This window comes from Podarcis cretensis, assembly GCF_951804945.1.
Source record: "Podarcis cretensis genome assembly, chromosome: 9".
In the NCBI taxonomy this organism is placed as follows: Eukaryota; Metazoa; Chordata; class Lepidosauria; order Squamata; family Lacertidae; genus Podarcis; species Podarcis cretensis.
Genome location: NC_137178.1, coordinates 74,054,158 through 74,071,606, shown reverse-complemented (window position 1 = coordinate 74,071,606; position 17,449 = coordinate 74,054,158). Strand labels below are relative to the sequence as shown.

The 17,449-nt window shown below is 42.8% G+C and overlaps 1 protein-coding gene and 1 long non-coding RNA gene across 2 annotated transcripts in view; one reads left to right on the top strand and one right to left on the bottom strand.

The window, feature by feature from the left end:
• The window catches only part of LOC307224699, a 476,766-nt gene that overhangs the window by 21,881 nt on the left and 437,436 nt on the right, over positions 1 to 17,449 (top strand). The gene's annotated exons all lie outside the window — the stretch shown is intronic.
• The window catches only part of PROM1 (prominin 1), a 109,420-nt gene that overhangs the window by 11,170 nt on the left and 80,801 nt on the right, over positions 1 to 17,449 (bottom strand). The window contains exons 13-21 of the mRNA XM_079991773.1: positions 15,799 to 15,958; positions 14,156 to 14,308; positions 11,714 to 11,837; positions 10,305 to 10,408; positions 9,088 to 9,172; positions 7,512 to 7,658; positions 6,922 to 6,993; positions 4,912 to 5,004; positions 2,650 to 2,703 (exon numbers count right to left, since the gene is read on the bottom strand). Of these exons, the coding sequence (XP_079847899.1) occupies positions 2,650 to 2,703; positions 4,912 to 5,004; positions 6,922 to 6,993; positions 7,512 to 7,658; positions 9,088 to 9,172; positions 10,305 to 10,408; positions 11,714 to 11,837; positions 14,156 to 14,308; positions 15,799 to 15,958 (992 nt within the window). The remainder of the gene's footprint in view (positions 1 to 2,649; positions 2,704 to 4,911; positions 5,005 to 6,921; positions 6,994 to 7,511; positions 7,659 to 9,087; positions 9,173 to 10,304; positions 10,409 to 11,713; positions 11,838 to 14,155; positions 14,309 to 15,798; positions 15,959 to 17,449) is intronic.

Below are 17,449 nucleotides of genomic sequence, written 5' to 3'. Positions count from 1 at the left end.
CATAGAATCATAGAGTTGGAAGAGACCACAAGGGCCATCGAGTCCAACCCCCTGCCAAGCAGGAAACACCATCAGAGCACTCCTGACATATGGTTGTCAAGCCTCTGCTTAAAGACCTCCAAAGAAGGAGACTCCACCACACTCCTTGGCAGCAAATTCCACTGTCAAACAGCTCTTACTGTCAGGAAGTTCTTCCTAATGTTTAGGTGGAATCTTATATATATATATATAATTATATATATATATATATATGAATTATTTCAAAAAAAGAATGATATAGATTACCATACAGAACACAGAATGCACAATATTCATATTCATTCATATATATATAAGCAGCGATTCAAACAAATGATCTTTCCAAAATAAAAGAACAGTTTGACCAGATAAAATAAGGATCATTTCCAGACAGATACAAAATCTCTAAATTTATGGCATCCCCTAATACCTTAAAACCAAGTATAAAATATGTAGAATTTGTATATACTGTATGAATAAATACCCTTCTAGTCTCACATTACCATAGTTGAGATTCCAATAGTTGGTAAAACAGTTCCATCTCTCTAGAGGATCACGTCTGCCACTCCTTCCTTCCTTCCTTCCTTCCTTCCTTCCTTCCTTCCTTCCTTCCTTCTAGATCAGTCATTTGATTCATAATGGCCGATTGAATACATTTCACTGCCCATTCCTATACTACAAGAACATTTGAGTCCTTCCACTTCCAACTAAACTATCTTAGCTATCAAAAGAGAAACCAATTCTATCAGCCTTATATTAGCATTGATTTTATATAGTTCATTATTTTTATTGATGTTTTAAATAGCCTCAAAGTATTTTATACAAAGTCATTCATAAATGGAATGATATAAATAATGCCACGTCAGTTGGTTATTCAGACCTTAATGTATGTCAAACTACATGTGATGTGGGAGGTCTGCAACTCAGTCTCCCAGAATGTTTTTCTTTGGGTGAAAGCAGCTGTGAGGGGCAGGAAAATTTGGACTGGGGCAGGCCAGGAATTGAAAGCTCCTGACCCAGGAGCTGTAAGTCAAAAGAAGGGACAATGCAGCAGTCTTTTCCATCTCCACAGCTAATAGCAGCTTGTGAATAGGGGCAACTTAAATCAGGAAAACAATGCTAGAGAAAGGGTTGCAGCCCTGATTCAAATTCTTCCATAGCTGCTTTTAACCAAAGACCATAGATTCCCCCATATCACTTATGGTCCCGAGAGACAGGCAAATGGCTACACTTATGACATTATAATATTACATCCAAAAAGTTATAAAAGCTTTGTGTGTGGCTGCCAGTGGCATAGCGTGGGTTGTCAGCACCCGGGGCAAGGCAAGTAATTTGCATCCCCTAACCTGGGGCAAGGCAAGTAATTTGCGCCCCTAACCCGGGGCAAGGCAAGTAATTTGCGCCCCTAACCTGCCAGCTTCTTCTTGCTGCTGCCTGGGCTGGGGTATTTACGGTAAGGTAGCCACGGCGGCGGCAGCGGGTCCGTGTCAGGTGATCTGAGGCGAGTTGCCGCTGGCGCTGCCGCCCAAACGATGCCGCTTGCCCGGAGGAGGAGGAGGGCAGAGAGGCGAGGAAAATGCAACATGGCCCAGCAGCTGCAGCAGCAGCGGCGGCAGCGGGGCTGTGAGGAGGGGCTGCCTGGCGCGCCCTCCGCGGCCCTGACGCGTGGGGACCGCGGCAAGTGCTGAGAGCCGCTGCCTGCCGGACGCCTTCAGCCCGGATGCACGCACAGCTCGTCGGTTCTGCGAGACATGGGGCTCTGCTACAGCCTGCGCCCGAGGCTCTTTGGCGACTACGGAGGCGGTGAGCGCGCCCCCCCAGATGCTGCGCCCGGTGCAGTCGGCCCCCCCTGCACCCCCCACGCTAGGCCACTGGTGGCTGCCACACTGCTACGATTGTTCCTCATCATGAGATAAACAAGCCAGTTGTGAAAGCTTCACGCTATACATTTTTAGGTGTTTTGGAATATATTTAAGTGTACACTTAAAAATTTGAAGGCTGCATGCAGACAAACCACAGTTGGAGGGTTGGGAATGGGCCCTGTGATCCCATGGACCCTTCCTGTCCCTCCGTTTGTGCAGCTTAATTAATTGCTTCCTAGTTTGAGCAAACCATGGTTTGCTACATTCCACCACAACTTCAGATAAGGAAGCAATTCCATAGACTGCACAATAAGGGGAGGTGGGAGCACTCAAGCACAGGGATGATTTCCAGTCCTCTAAACAATAATCTGGAGGATCATCCAGTCACGGCTGGAGGCCTAATTTTCACTAAGGTGGCAAATCTGTAGTCTCAATACTTCTTAGTATTAACAAATTCCCTTTGTGTAACAAGCTAGCATATCAGAGAGATCACTAAATTTTAACATTTCCCCCTAACATGTAGTTTCCTATGTGGAGATTATTTTGTCTGGTGGACATTAAAGTGCTCAGCATTGTCTGAATGGAACTGATAATGTTTGGACTCGGTTATCAGGTGAATTTAATGTACAACATTCCATCTCTTCACTAGAGTAAAATGAACACAAAATACTGACTAGCAAATAATGTCGCAAAATAGGTAGTTAATGTTTTAAAGAAACAACCCTAACAGGGGTTTTATTTCAGAAGAAACAAATGAACAAAAACTTACAGGAAGCTCTGATGATGTTTTCTGCAGGAACCTTATGCTCTGGTTTAAAGTGCTCTGGTTAAAGACACAAAACAAAAGGAAGTCTATCACACAAACCTCTTATACCATATTTCAGAGAAAAAGCTTGATCTGTAAAGCCATATTTCCTGAACATAAAGCCTTGTAAATACGTATCTATTTTAAGTAGAATGGAAATCATTCTTGTGGTGTAGTTTTATGTAGTTTGAAATACAGCTGGAACATGAATTTACGGTGTCAGCTTGTTTTCAATGCTACAAAGTTCAGGCAATGGAAAACGCGAGTGCATAAAAATTAAGAAACTACCCTCCCTCCCATTTTATAGACTACAAAGATCTAGGCCAGGAGCTGCTAATCTTTGGACTTGCAATGTCCACCCGGCCTAGCCAGAAAGACCAACAGCCAATGGTAGAGATTGCAGCCAACAGCACATGAGGACCACAAGCTTCCTCATCCCTTCTCTCAGTGGTCCTACAATTCCATGAATCTGCAGTGTGGACAGGCGTCCACTGTTAAGATTGCATGCACACTTCAAGATCTCTATGGGAGAGGTCATTCAGTGTCACGGGTGCCACACCAATTTAAATCCAGGCTTTCCAAGTTCAAGGTCAGAATTGCATGTCATGAGAAAGATGGGCTGCCCAATATCAACACCCTATGAGTTTCCACAGTGCCTGCTCCATGTCATGGGCTGTCACTGCTGAAGAAACATAACATAGTGACATGAATGCAGGCATAGGCAAACTCAGCCCTCCAGATGTTTTGAGACTACAATTCCCATCATCCCTGACCACTGGTCCTGTTAGCTAGGGATGATGGGAGTTGTAGTTGTAGTCCCAAAACATATTGTACATCTTGCACATCTTGTAACTTGTACAACATGTTGAGGGGAAGGGGAGAAACTTGGACTGGGCTGGTGTTTATGGAGTCTGCCCTAATTTATTGGAACATGTAATTACACCCAACTCAGCTTTTATTTATTGGAACATGTAATTTATTGGAACATGTAATTACACCCAGGGATGTGGGTGGCGCTGTCGGTTAAACCAGAGAGCCTAGGGCTGCTGATCAGAAGGTTGGTGGTTTGAATCTCCTGTTGCTCGGTCCCTGCTCCTGCCCACCTAGCAGTTTGAAAGCACGTCAAAGTACAAGTAGATAAATATGTACCGCTCCGGCGGGAAGGTAAACGGCGTTTCCGTGCGCTGCTCTAGTTCGCCAGAAGTGGCTTAGTCATGCTGGCCACATGACCCGGAAGCTGTACGCCGGCTCCCTTGGCCAATAAAGCGAGATGAGCGCCGCAACCCCAGAGTCAGCCACGACTGGACCTAATGGTCAGGGGTCCCTTTACCTTTACAGCTTTGTACTATGATGTTGGCTTATAACATGTCATATGCATTTAACAGAGCAGCTGCAAGATGTTATTATGGACCATATGCAAGGACCAGGATCTGTCTACAACCAAGTGTACCACTGTCTTATACTCTCCCTGTCCCCACTGTTCTGGTTTTTTTGCTTAGGTTTCTCTGCAAAGTGCCATGTACCGTATAACATCATCAGGTTGATAAAAGTATCACACCGAGACTGAATGTGGAGTCCCTGATCTGAAATGTGTCTAAAGCCCCCACTTGCAGTGTAAGAAAGGAAAAACACTTACCCTAGCTCTAACATATTTCTTGACAGTCAGTTTTTGGAAAAAGAAATATTGAGAATGATTAAGAGTTAATTAGAAGAGCGAGGGGAGAGGGAGGAAACAAGCAAACAAGAACACAAGTACTTTTCAGCAAGGAAATTATTTCAAAACAAAATATAGCATCCTGAAGCAGCAGTAAAATCATAAGAAAAGCCAAATTACAGCCTAACGTGTAGAAAGATATGAAATGCCACAACTGGCCCTTCCCCGGCTCAACTCAGCTTTAAACAACTTGTATGCTGGATGTTAAAAGAAACTCTGCTTAGTTTTAAAAGCAGAAACAGGAGAGAAAGCTTCAGGTTTCTTCCTCATAGCTGTGTCAGGGAATAAGAGGGGAGTGCACTAAACATTAAACCATAGTTTAGCTTACACACACAAAAGGACACTAAAACTTTACTCCAGAAAATCTTTGTACAAGAAGCATCCTTGGTTAAAGTCTAGAAATAGCATGAATGGAGGCAGTCTTGACTGATATCCCAAACTGATTTGTAGCTTGTTGAATACACTTTCCCAAACATGTCCTAGCCCAATAACTGCAGTTTTGTTTTTTTTACCATTGCTTGCTCCAATGGAACAACTTGTTGGTTATGTATCACGCGGATACTATTTGCATGTCCTTTTAATGCATTTTCTAATGCTCCTTTAGGCTGCAAAGACAAACAAACAAGTTACTAAACAGCTTACAATTCTAGATAAATAAGTCTTCTTTTCCAAAGAAGCGAGTCATTTCTCATTCTGTGTCAGAAACAGCAAAATGCCATTAAAGTTCTAAGAAAATATACGCCCTTCTACCAATTCTTATGAGTTGTTATTTAGATGCTTTCCCCACATGGCTGTTTCTCTTTGCAATACTGAAAAAACGAAGTTCAAATACTGAAAAATATGTTCTGGTAAACTTTAATTTTTATTCAGTTATTGGGATAAATACATTTTCCTTTAAGATAAATGACAATTATTTTTCCAGTAGACCAAAAGGTGTAATGGCGCCCTCCACTGAGATATTTAATTATGGACAAATACTTATTGGAAGCAAATGTACGCTTCCTGCCCCTTTTTCCTGGATGAGTTTTTGAAGGGAGATCTCTCTGTGAGTGCCAAGCAGGAAGATGTTATGCTCCATCTTAGCAACACTGGCCAGGTGGAACATGCAAAGCTGACTCAGGTTAATGCCCACTGCCAGCAATTATTTTTATGCCAAATAAAGTACAGATAAATTCACCCAAGTTCTGCTTTTGCAGGCATCCTGCTTCGCTAGCTCATATGGTCCACTTTAAGGACATACACAGCATCTTGTATTAATCCTGTCTTCCAGGTAAGTCATCAGAATGCTTTAGGTGAGCTTGGCTAAGCAGATATCTACTTTAAAAATATATTCTTCCATTTACAGCCGCGCTTCAACAATGGAAAGTGGAATACATTCAGAATAAACACGTTGTGATTCGAGTACCCGTCCCCCACTTTGGGTTAATAAAGACACGTGGACACAGTATATTAGGTTAATGGGTTAAAGTTTTGTATTATAGTTGTAGTTATAGAATAAAAGAAGATATTCTACAGAGCTGCTCTCCGAGTTGTTTATACACTGCCAGACTCTGCTATACTCTGCTGTGCGACGACTGTATTGTGGAAGTGAATCCGGTGCTCACAACTCTAAGCTGTGAGTCCACAGCACTTTGACCTGGTGGTCTCTGGAAGTGCTACCCAGCTCGCCTAGCCCAGTCGGGGTTGAAGTGCATGAGTCCAGTTGGTGACACTGGCTCAAGGGCGATGCTGACAGTGGACACAGTATATTAGGTTAATGGGTTAGAAAAGGCCACAACTTTATTGATTACAGCATGTGAGAAGGTATTGGCTTAGGCAGTGGACCACAGAAAATTTGACTCCACCCACTCGGAGAGGGGTGAGTCTGCTGAGGGGTTAACCACCAGTAGGGGGAGCCTGTTGATGCTCATACAACTATAAGCTCTCCCCTGATGTCACCGAGGGTCATGCCATGGCCCCCCCGCCACACAGGGCATCGGACAGGATCCACGACCGCCGGATTCCTTATTCGGAATAACCATAAGTGAAGGGGTAGGCGATGGCCACACCTTGCCCCTCCATACACCAACAACACATTCCAGTGCCTAACCACCAAATACCAGGAAAGTTGTGACAATTGCTACGAGGTAGGCAAAAAAAACCAAGAGGCCGGTGCCAATTTGCCAATTGGAAAAAACTCCTACCAGGCCCCCTGGGCAACCAGGGCGACCAACCATGGGTCCATAGCAAGGTCAAGCGAGAAACTACACACTAAAGGGAGTGGTGGGTGGGTGACTCGCGAAAATCGGCAGCGCAATGGTGGGGAGAGCTGGCGCGGCCGCATTTGGGCGGCTAAACCACGCCCCCCGCAGTGTCTCCCGATTGGGTGCCCAGCTGGGAGGCGTGGCGCGCCAGCGATGATGGCAGGGGGCAGAACACCCCCCTGCATGACGCGAGGATCTGGTCCCGCTCACAACCCCTCCCCTCCGGAAGGAGGAGAGGCTTTCTCAACACAGTTTCATTTCAATCAAATCAAAACTCACCAACTGGTCTGCCCGTGCTTCCAAATCATTAGCAAAGGACAAGAGATCCACTTTGGTAACACTCTTGTTGATCTGCACAAGACAGAAGCAAAAATCAGATCATTGTAGCACTGAGAGAATGAGGATTGTTAGGCTTCTGGTAGTTGAGCAATATTGTTGCTCTGAATTAAAATTGGAGGCACACTCGAGTCTTACAACTGAAAAGGCTGGAAGAAAGCACACAACATCTTGCACAGCAAATACACCTCCTTAGAGGGAATGAAGTTTTGGTCTCCCAGTGTGAGAGAGATGTGATCAAGTGCACACCCAAAGTCCAATAGGTGTATTCAATACTGAATTTATTTCTCATGGTGAACTAGCTATTCCCTCAAGCCACACTAGGGAGCACTAGTACACAGAGCTTAAATCAATTGCTTCAAAGGTTTATGGTGATTTCATTGCAGTTTGAGATGAGTATATACAGGCGAGTGCTTATATCTTTAAAAGGCATGCCTTGGTGTCAAATACCTGTATTTACTGGGGTGAAGGGTTGGGGGGGGGGAAACTCTCTAAACCACATGAAAACAGAACTTACCTCCCCAGTGTCTTACCTCTGACAGATATGCTGCAAAGTTTATCTCATTTATTCCCGAGGAACTGAAATTCATCAAATTCTCCTTTCCCCTCTCATCAAGCAAGACTATATTGCTTAGATTGATATTAATATGCTTGATTTTCAGCGATACATCTTCTGCATACTACAGGAGACAAAAGCAGGAGGAAGCAGCTCTCACCAAACATTAGAACATTTACAACAGCAAGTGGAAAAATCCCTACTGCCAGCTTCTCATTTGAGACACACACAGCTTTCATCTTGACATGCAGCAGAACTAGTGTGGTAAAGTTATTGTTCGTCATTTTCTGTTCTATTGATTTTTTTTAACTGCCTTGAGTGTTTCATAGAAGAAAGACTGGACAAAACATTCTGAAATGAATAAACGGAATATCACCACTTGAGACTGCAGATAGGAAATGTTTTTTTCTGAATGCATCATTTCATTTCATATTATTTTTAAATTATTCCTGTAGGAAAGTGCTGTGCTAGACGCTTCTTTTCTATTAACAAATATTTTTTTACTGTATGTAAAAATGTATTCTCCTCTACATGCTATGAAATACCCAGACCCTATTCAAAGTTAATGAGCTTTTTTTAGGATTGAAGTTTACCCCATAGTTGTTGGGCTTTTTTTAGGCTTGAAGTTGTTGAGCTTTCTTTACGATTTTACCCAAAAGTTGTTGAGCTGTTTTTAGGATTTTACCCTAGGACATATACTGCCACGGGGACCGGATTAAATCAACTGGTGGGCTGGATTAGGCCCCCAGAGCAGACTTTGGACATGCCAGATGTTGTTGGACTACAACTCCCATCATCCCTGAGCTCTGGCCTTGCTAGCTAGGGGTGATGGGAGTTGTAGTCAACAACATCTGGGGACCCACAGGTTGAGAAAGGCTGTTCTACAGGCTTGCAGCCACTGGAATGCTGTGCAGGAAGGAAGGAAGACCTTTGGCTGAAAGGGGTTTCCTGCCCATGATCTGCTGGCTTGGGCTGATTTTTCATCAATATAGCACTCAGCTCAACCGGAGGGGCAGCAAAAGTAACACGTCAGCTGAGGAGTGGATGGGCGGGCTGAACAAATAAACTAAATCCAGGTAAGACCTAAGTTATTTATTTTTAAAAGAAGACTGCAGACATTCAGCACTAAAGTACCCATTATACTATAGGTTATGCTCACAACCGGGACACGGGTGGCACTGTGGTCTAAACCACAGAGCCTAGGGCTTGCCGATCAGAAGGTCGGCAGTTCGAATCCCCGCGACGAGGTGAGCTCCCATTGTTCGGTCCCTGCTCCTGCCAACCTAGCAGTTCGAAAGCATGTCAAAGTGCAAGTAGATAAATAGGTACCGCTCTGGCAGGAAGGTAAACGGCGTTTCCGTGCGCTGCTCTGGTTCGCCAGAAGCGGCTTAGTCATGCTGGCCACATGACCCAGAAGCTGTCTGTGGACAAATGCCGGCTCCCTCAGCCTATAGAGCGAGATGAGCGTGCAACCCCAGAGTCGTTCACGACTGGACCTAACGGTCAGGGGTACCTTTACCTTTACCTTATGCTCACAACCGATATTAACTTACCATGCTAACATTCAGAAGTTCATGGATGTTGAACAGGTTTTCCAGGCGCAGGGTAGTATAAAGGCCTTTGTTTTCCTTGCAATCACTGAAGACACATGCAAAATAAACACCAACAGGTTAACAAAAATAGTTGGCAACATTGGCCATCAAAAATCCCCCTTTTTAGATAAGTATGCCAGATATCCAAATGCACTTGTGAGAAATAATAGTGTCCTTGAGAACTATTTCCAGGTGAAACTTGTGTTTCACAAACATCCACAACCAGACCTCCCTGGAAAACCCATATACCACCTCTTTTGAAACAGAAAGGAGCTAATCAGTTTGCAATATGTTGTGAAGGTCTGCCAGTGATACTGGATTACCCTAGAGGCAGTCTACGTATGTGCTTAGGGCACCAGCAAAGCAGGGCAACAAAAAGTGTTTTGTTTTTTTAAAAAAAAAATCAACAATTTTTTAAAAAGCATTGAAGCAGTCATTATGGCAAAAATCAGAATTTTCTTAGGCTTCCTTTCAGTCCACTACAGACTCCCCCCCCCCCCCAATTTTTCTGTCCTTGCTGATTCCCATCTAAACCTGGAGGAGTTCTACTAATTTATGTTGCAATAATATGAGGAAATCAGATTCGGCAATAAATCTATTTTTATTATTGATACACTCTTCGGACTTATATGTACTTGAGTGGTTTTTCTTCCTTTTGTGTGTGTGAGAGAGAGCAGAGATTTAAAGGGGGGCATCTATAAGAAATGGAAGATGACGAAGGAGGAGAAGACACATGTAGTCAACAATTGCAGGGAGGTCAGGTGGGCTAAAGCTCAGAACAAGTCCAGGCTTGCATAAAGAGGTTAAAAATAATAAAAATGGTGGCTTTTTGTCTATATTTGAAGTCGGAGGAAGAACAAGTAAGTAAATCTGCATGGAGAAGAAGAGAAATACTATTGGGTGACAGAGAAAAGGTGGAACTCCTCAATATCTACTTTGCCTCTGTCTTCTCCCAAAAGGAAAAGAGTGCACAACCTGGTGATTACAGAATAAATGATATGGCAAGGGAGTTGCAGCCCAAGACAGGAAAAGAGGAGGTCTCACAAAAAGGGCAGTTTTAGTGACATTTTGAAACATGTAAACCTCAGTTTAGTCAATGAGCTTCAATTGTATAGCAGTGCAAAATTTCAAATAAGCCATAACTGCATTTGTTTATATCATAAGACATGCAGAGGTACCTGTAAACCTTTTCAAATGTCAAGTCAATGTTTGGATTTTTTAAAATGATTCCAGAAAGATAGTATTTCAGCTGCTGATTCAGCAAATATGGCGTATCCAAAACCTGGAAAACAACGAAAAAAACCAATGTTCTTTTTCTCTACATCACAATTCTAAGAGCTTTACATATAAAATTGAAGCATCTCATGTGATTTCTTGAGTCTACTGTAGTTTGGTTTCAAGAAAAACCATGGGCCTTAAGGTTAGAGAAATCATGCACAATCTATTCATGTCTTAATTGGTTATAGACTTAAACCAATCCTGAGTTTGGTTTTATAAGCAAATAGGTAACACACACCTTTTCTATAATCTGATCACCTAATTTAGACTGATTAGGAACTCATTAAAATAATAATGTCTTAGGATATGAGAAGTTTTAGATGATATGAAGGCCGTGAGACCAGCAAGAATTTGCTACGTCCAAGTGAGACACATTTTATTGTTGCTTAGGAAATTTAACAATTTGAGAAAGAGAAAACCCTCAGCTTAGGTGAAAAGTCTGGTAAGTCAAATTTATTCTTTGCTGTTGAGCTTCCCCAAAATTTCGTGAAAAACCTGGGAAAGGATCTACAAATGACAGAATGGACTTGGAGATCTGGAGAAATGTAATTTTTGAATTGTCCTCTGCTGACCTGAAAGAAGACTTCTTTTGAAATTCAGTTTTGCTTGCATTTGCCCCCATTTAAAATTATAACCAGTCATACGATCTGTACTGGCACTTTTAAACAATGCAATTTTTGGACATGGTCTATAACAACCCCTCTGGAATGTGTTATTAATCTAGATTTATTTTGTAGCCCTGACTTCACTGTTATGTATCCTAAGTGTGACCTAGAATTGACAGTGACTAGATTATAGTCACTAAGATGTGCACCGAGGCCAATTAGAAGCCAATTAGGGACACAGGGAGCATCTTATACCAGATTATACTATGATGATGGTATAAGATGACGAGGCTACAATCCTATACCCACTTACCTGGGAGTAAGCTCCACTGAATTCAATGAGACTAATTCTGAGTTGACAGCGACTGAGGGGAGCTATAAAGAGACTGAAGTAGGAACCTGAAAGTCCAAGTTCAGATCTCACCTCTGCTAGGAACAACACACACACACACACACACACACACACACAGCTCCATTCACCAAACTGCAACAGGGTGATAATACTACTAATTTACCCTATAGTGCTGCTGATGGGATAACAAGATGTAGAGGAAGTGCTTTAAGCAAAAAACAGCACTATGTAAATATAAATGATTATCTAGTGTAGGTAAACATTGAAGCTATGCTATCTAAGGCAATGCTGACTTCAGTGTGTTTTTCCATTGTTGTTGATCACTTAAAGGCCTTGATATGAGGAATCTTACTTTGAATAAACTCCTGTCTTCAAATGGTTCACAAACAAGCTTCTCCATATTTCCTCCCGTAATGAAAGTGACCACTACTATTAGCATCAGAACCCAGGAGAAAAGAAAACTGAATCCAACTCCGCTGAAACAAAACGAGGGAAAAATAATAATAATACATCATATGAGTTGGTTTAAGAGCCATTTGAAAAGGACCAACTAAAATCAACTTACTGAATCGTGACAAGGAAAACAAAGACAAGCAAAGTGATTCTTAATAAAACAAGCACGGCACACAAATTTATACCATAGCATTCCTAGCAAAGATTGCTGTCATATAAGCTCACATGAGCAAGTATTTGTTGTATCTGTCACACACAGAGACCCATCCCAGTTTGGGGAAGAGTGTCAATTGTGATGAGAATTTGGGTTCAAGCGTAGCTTTCGAGTAACAGGAACCAAGAACTTCCAGACTAAGGGTTGGAATTGGCGGCAATCTGTCCTTTCAAGTGAAGACGACAGCATTACAGTGCAATTCTAGCCATGTCTACTGAGAAGTAAATCCCACTCAACTGGCGCTGTGGGTTAAACCACAGAGCCTAGGACTTGCCGATCAGAAGGTCAGCGGTTTGAATCCTCATGACGGGGTGAGCTCCCATTGCTCGGTCCCTGCTCCTGCTAACCTAGCAGTTTGAAAGCACGTCAAAGTGCAAGTAGATAAATAGGTACCGCTCCAGCGGGAAGGTAAACGGCGTTTCCGTGTGCTGCTCTGGTTCGCCAGAAGCGGCTTAGTCATGCTGGCCACATGACCTGGAAGCTGTACGCCGGCTGCCTCGGCCAGTAAAGCGAGATGAGCGCTGCAACCCCAGAGTTGGTAACGACTGGACCTATTGGTCAGGGGTCCCTTTACCTTTAAAGGTAAAGGTAAAGGTACCCCTGCCCGTACGGGCCAGTCTTGACAGACTCTGGGGTTGTGCGCCCATCTCACTTAAGAGGCCAGGGGCCAGCGCTGTCCGGAGACACTTCCGGGTCACGTGGCCAGCGTGACATCGCTGCTCTGGTGAGCCAGAGCCGCACACGGAAACGCCGTTTACCTTCCCGCTGGTAAGCGGTCCCTATTTATCTACTTGCACCTGGAGGTGCTTTCGAACTGCTAGGTTGGCAGGCGCTGGGACCGAGCAGCGGGAGCGCACCCCGTCGCAGGGATTCGAACCGCCGACCTTTCGATCGGCAAGTCCTAGGCGCTGAGGCTTTAACCCACAGCGCCACCTGCGTCCCTTCCTTTACCTTTAATCCCAGGTAAATGGGGTTAGGATTGCAGCCTTAGTACTTTCCCATAAGTGGACCCCTCGGGGGGGTGGGGTGGGAAGCATTAGAATAATCTTTGAGGAACAGCTTAAAAGTTCTCTCTTCCACCCACTTTTCGATTTCCTCCTTTGAGACTTCAGATGGATTTTGAAACGCCTGCTTCAAACAGGTTTGCTTTAGAGACTGCAGTGAAACACTCCTTTTATACCCTAATTAGCATTAGCTTTTCTGAAGTCTTCAATTCCCAGGATGGTTTAAAAATAGTTGCTTGCTGCCAAAGGCAGTTTCATCACAGCAATAGGATTCAATATTCTTTTCTCTGTTAAAGAAATTAGCCAGATCAGACACTATAGAGCTTTTTCTAATCTCCCCCCCCCCTTTTTTCTTCTAATTCTTCACATCTAATTACAGCCCCTTCATAAATCACATGACAGCAAACTTGGTTTTCTCACCAAGTGTACATGGAGCAGTCACCTGGAGTTCTCAGACAAGCATACCTGTATGGTACAAGCGCCTGCAAGCAAATATTGGTCACATTTACATGTGACATGTTTAGGTCTGTATAAATAGCATGCACATCTAAACAGTATCATTTGTGACACATGAACCCACACTAACTTTCTCCAACGTATCTTCCATTGCTGTGTATAAAGATCAGATATTTTAGAAAGGCTCACGTTTTAATGTCATTAGACTGTAGAGGGCTCTCTCACTATCTTTTTAGGAATTCAGTCAGCTCTCTAAAGGATCAACAGTGTTTGCTTAAAAGACCTTTAATTTTTAAAATAATTTAATATCCTGCCTCAGGAAGGAATTCAAAAGCTCACACGCCATATTGAGAACATCCATTGATGCACAAAAAAAAAAAAGGATTTCTTTTGTTTTCTTTCTTTCTTTCTTTTTTTCTTTTTCTTTCTTCCTTTCTTTTTTTGTCTCCAAACTTATTTTGTCAATGCAGCCCTCTTAATCTGGTGACATTCTTTGTTTTTTATGTTTTCATTAAAGATTTTTCTTGTTATTACAAAAGTACATATTCTGTCTCTGTTTTCCGTTCATAGAATCTTTGCTACAGATCAGTTATATTTGATGTGAGACACTAATGTTATAGACAGTGTAAGGCTGGGGAAGATTCTGAAACAAACAGGAAGGACTCACGCCATCAGGAAGTTTCCTCCAGTGTTTGAGATACAGCCTCTCGTTGTTGGAGTGGCATCTTTGTCATAACCACAGGTACCACATAACAACCCCAGGTAGTAAAACACAAGGATCAATATCACCATGCAGCAGAGAATTAAGCAACCCAGCCACCTAGACAAATCAATAAAAATACAATTGTCACATTAACATGCATGGCAGTGGGCAATTTAAACACAGATTCAGGACAAGAAAACCTACAAGCTAGAAAGCAGTTGTGTGTTGGGAGAATAAAGGCATGCAAACATTTAAACATTAAAAAAACATGTCACTGGTATGACGTCCTTGAATTTCTAGTACTGGAATACTCTAATTTAGCCTCAAACCAGCTTTAGAAAGCCTATATTAGAGTCCTGCACTCTAAAATGAGATGGGAAGAAAAAAAATATACAATGGTGCCTCGCAAGACGAAAAGAATCCGTTCCGCGAGTCTCTTCGTCTAGCGGTTTTTCGTCTTGCGAAGCAAGCCCATTAGCGGCTTAGCGGATTAGCGCTATTAGCGGCTTAGCGGCTTTTAGCGGCTTAGCGGATAAGCGGCTTAGAAAAAAGGGGGGAAAGGGGGGGAAAGTCGGAAAAACTCGCAAGACATTTTCATCTTGTGAAGCAAGCCCATAGGGAAATTCGTCTTGCGAAGCACCTCCAAAACGGAAAACCCTTTCATCTAGCGGGTTTTTGGTCTTGCGAGGCATTCGTCTTGCGGGGCACCACTGTATACAAGGTGACAGAATCTGCTTTATTTATTTCAGCACCCCCTACTTCTTAATCACTGTGATTGGAATGCACTGGAAAAATCCACCAAAATAAGATTTCCACACCCTCATTGAGATATGTGCATTTACCCAGTCACTTAGGTTTCGTTTATCAGAAAAGAAAACGGGAAAGTGGGGGGCGGAGGGAGGTTGTGTGCTCCAAAATTTTGGATAAACCAAGGAAAGAAAGCTATTCAGAGGGTTGGGGACTCCCTGAACTGTTTCAACACATCTTGTTCATTGCACAATCCAATTTGGGAACACAAAAGTCTTCCCTAAGACACCCAGATTTGCTTTGTGATTTGGGATATATACAGAGCCAATCCACAACCCTACTAGACACTTTCACCACACTGTGTATAAGGTGGAATCTACACACATATAAAAAACCGCTGTGAAAACGCTTTTTTAAAAAAACGTTTTGAAAAATATATTGAATTTGCCATAGCTCACCATCGCCATCAGGTGTCACATTTGTACACTGCACTTTACAACACACTTAAAACATTTTATCTGCAGCGGTACAGCTGAGTCATCAGTCACCTGTTTAGTATCAGTTTTACTGATGTTAATCCCCAGTGCTCGCACTGTGAATTTTTACCACTTACAAGACTCACAGCTTCCCCCAAAGAATATTGGGAAGAAAAGTTTGTTAAGGGTGCTGAGAGTTGCTAGGAGACGCTACACACAGATACAGTTTTCAGCACCTTTAACAAACTACAGCTCCCAGGATACTTTGAGAGAAGTCATGCCTGCTAAGTGGTGCAAGTGTTTTAATGTATGATGTGGATGTGAGCCGGCACACTCACTGCAGTGTGGCCCTTTGCGCATCAATATCCAGATAGTATTACGTACCTGTAGAAATCATACTGCTCCACCACTGGAAAATATTCTTGAGCATAGGTCTCACCCTGAGTAAGATATAGGGTGAAGTCTGCTATTATCTTGTGGATGGGAAGCATTTTAGTAAAGCTTGTGATATTTGAACCAACAGCTTCCAGTACATTTTTAATATCTGAAATAAATGAGTGTGTTTATGATGATTATTATAAGGCTACACAAGATAAAACGATTTGTCACATACTAAAAAAAAAAGCTTGTTGGGTTGCAGCTCTAGGCAGCAGAATAAGGCATGGAGAGAAGCATGAAACTGGAAAAAGCAAGCCACAAATACAATTTCAATGTAAAATGGCATTTTAATGTGCGCACTCTCTCTCTCTCTCATACACACACAAAACATACATACAAATGTATCGCATGTTGATGCAGCCACAGTTTTTGGCTTATGTGTACTGAAATTGTGGTCTACAGGTAAACCTGTGTCTGGGGTATTCCACTTCAGATTGCTATGTGTGTGTGTGTGTGTGTGTGTGTGTGTGTGTGTGTGTGAATCTCCTGAGGTTGTACAGCCCAGACACAGATTTCTCACTTCAGTGAGACCAGACCAAAGAATAGAGTGTCTTCTCTAGGCAGTTTCTGTATTATAATCGCCAGGTTAAAAACTTGAAAGGTGTTATGTACTGAAGTTCTCACCGTGGGCCAGCAGGGGGATACTGTAGATATGCAAATAAGGGATCGAAAGTGACGTTCAGTGATTGGATAGTTACAGAAAATGGTTACTGTTGTGTTCTAGTGGAGCTCTATATAAGCAGGCTGGCTGAACCCTTCAGTTCAGTTCTGTTCGGGCCTGTGAATAAACAAGAGCTGTTTGGAGAATCGCTGTGTCGTCTGATATGTTCACCCACAACTTAACACTGGCGACGAGGATGGGATGGATGGACAACAGAGCAGAGCCAGATGCAGCCACCCTCTGAGCGGAGCTGAATCACTGAGCTGAAACACTGAGCGAAACACTGAACGTCACCTTCGATCCCTTATTTGCATATGTGGATCTGAACTATCTACAGTATCCCCCTGCTGGCCCAGGGTGAGAACTTCAGTACATAACAAATCCCAATTTACCATAAGCCTCTTACTTTCTAGAGAGAAATCTCTATCTGGTCCACATTTTGGATATGCATGCAATCCTCACCCAATCTAGAATGTAATACATGAACTGGGTTGTACCATGTTTATTTGCACACAATCTCTGATTAAGCATCCAATAATAAGTAATAAAAACAGTTAACGTATGCAAATACTGCAAAGCCCAGTTTACCACTTTCTCAACCCAACATTGGGTGGGACCGCAAGACAGGGAGATTCACTGTGGGCTGAGAGTTTTGTCTGGAAGTAACAAGTAATCCGGACCCATAGAGTGGGCGCTGCGTTAAGCCCCACCTCAGAAAACAGAAATAATGAACATTGGCTGCTTTTAAATTACTAATAATTTCAATCAGTCTGTGCAACAAACATGATAAATTTCATCCCTAATGCCTACACAGTAGCAGCAGATATTTTTTAAAGCTATCTAATGCCACTTTGTTGGAAAAACAATATCATGCAAAACGAGTATAAGCACACTGTTTAAAGTTCCTATGATGGAAAGAATGGGCAACCGTGACTT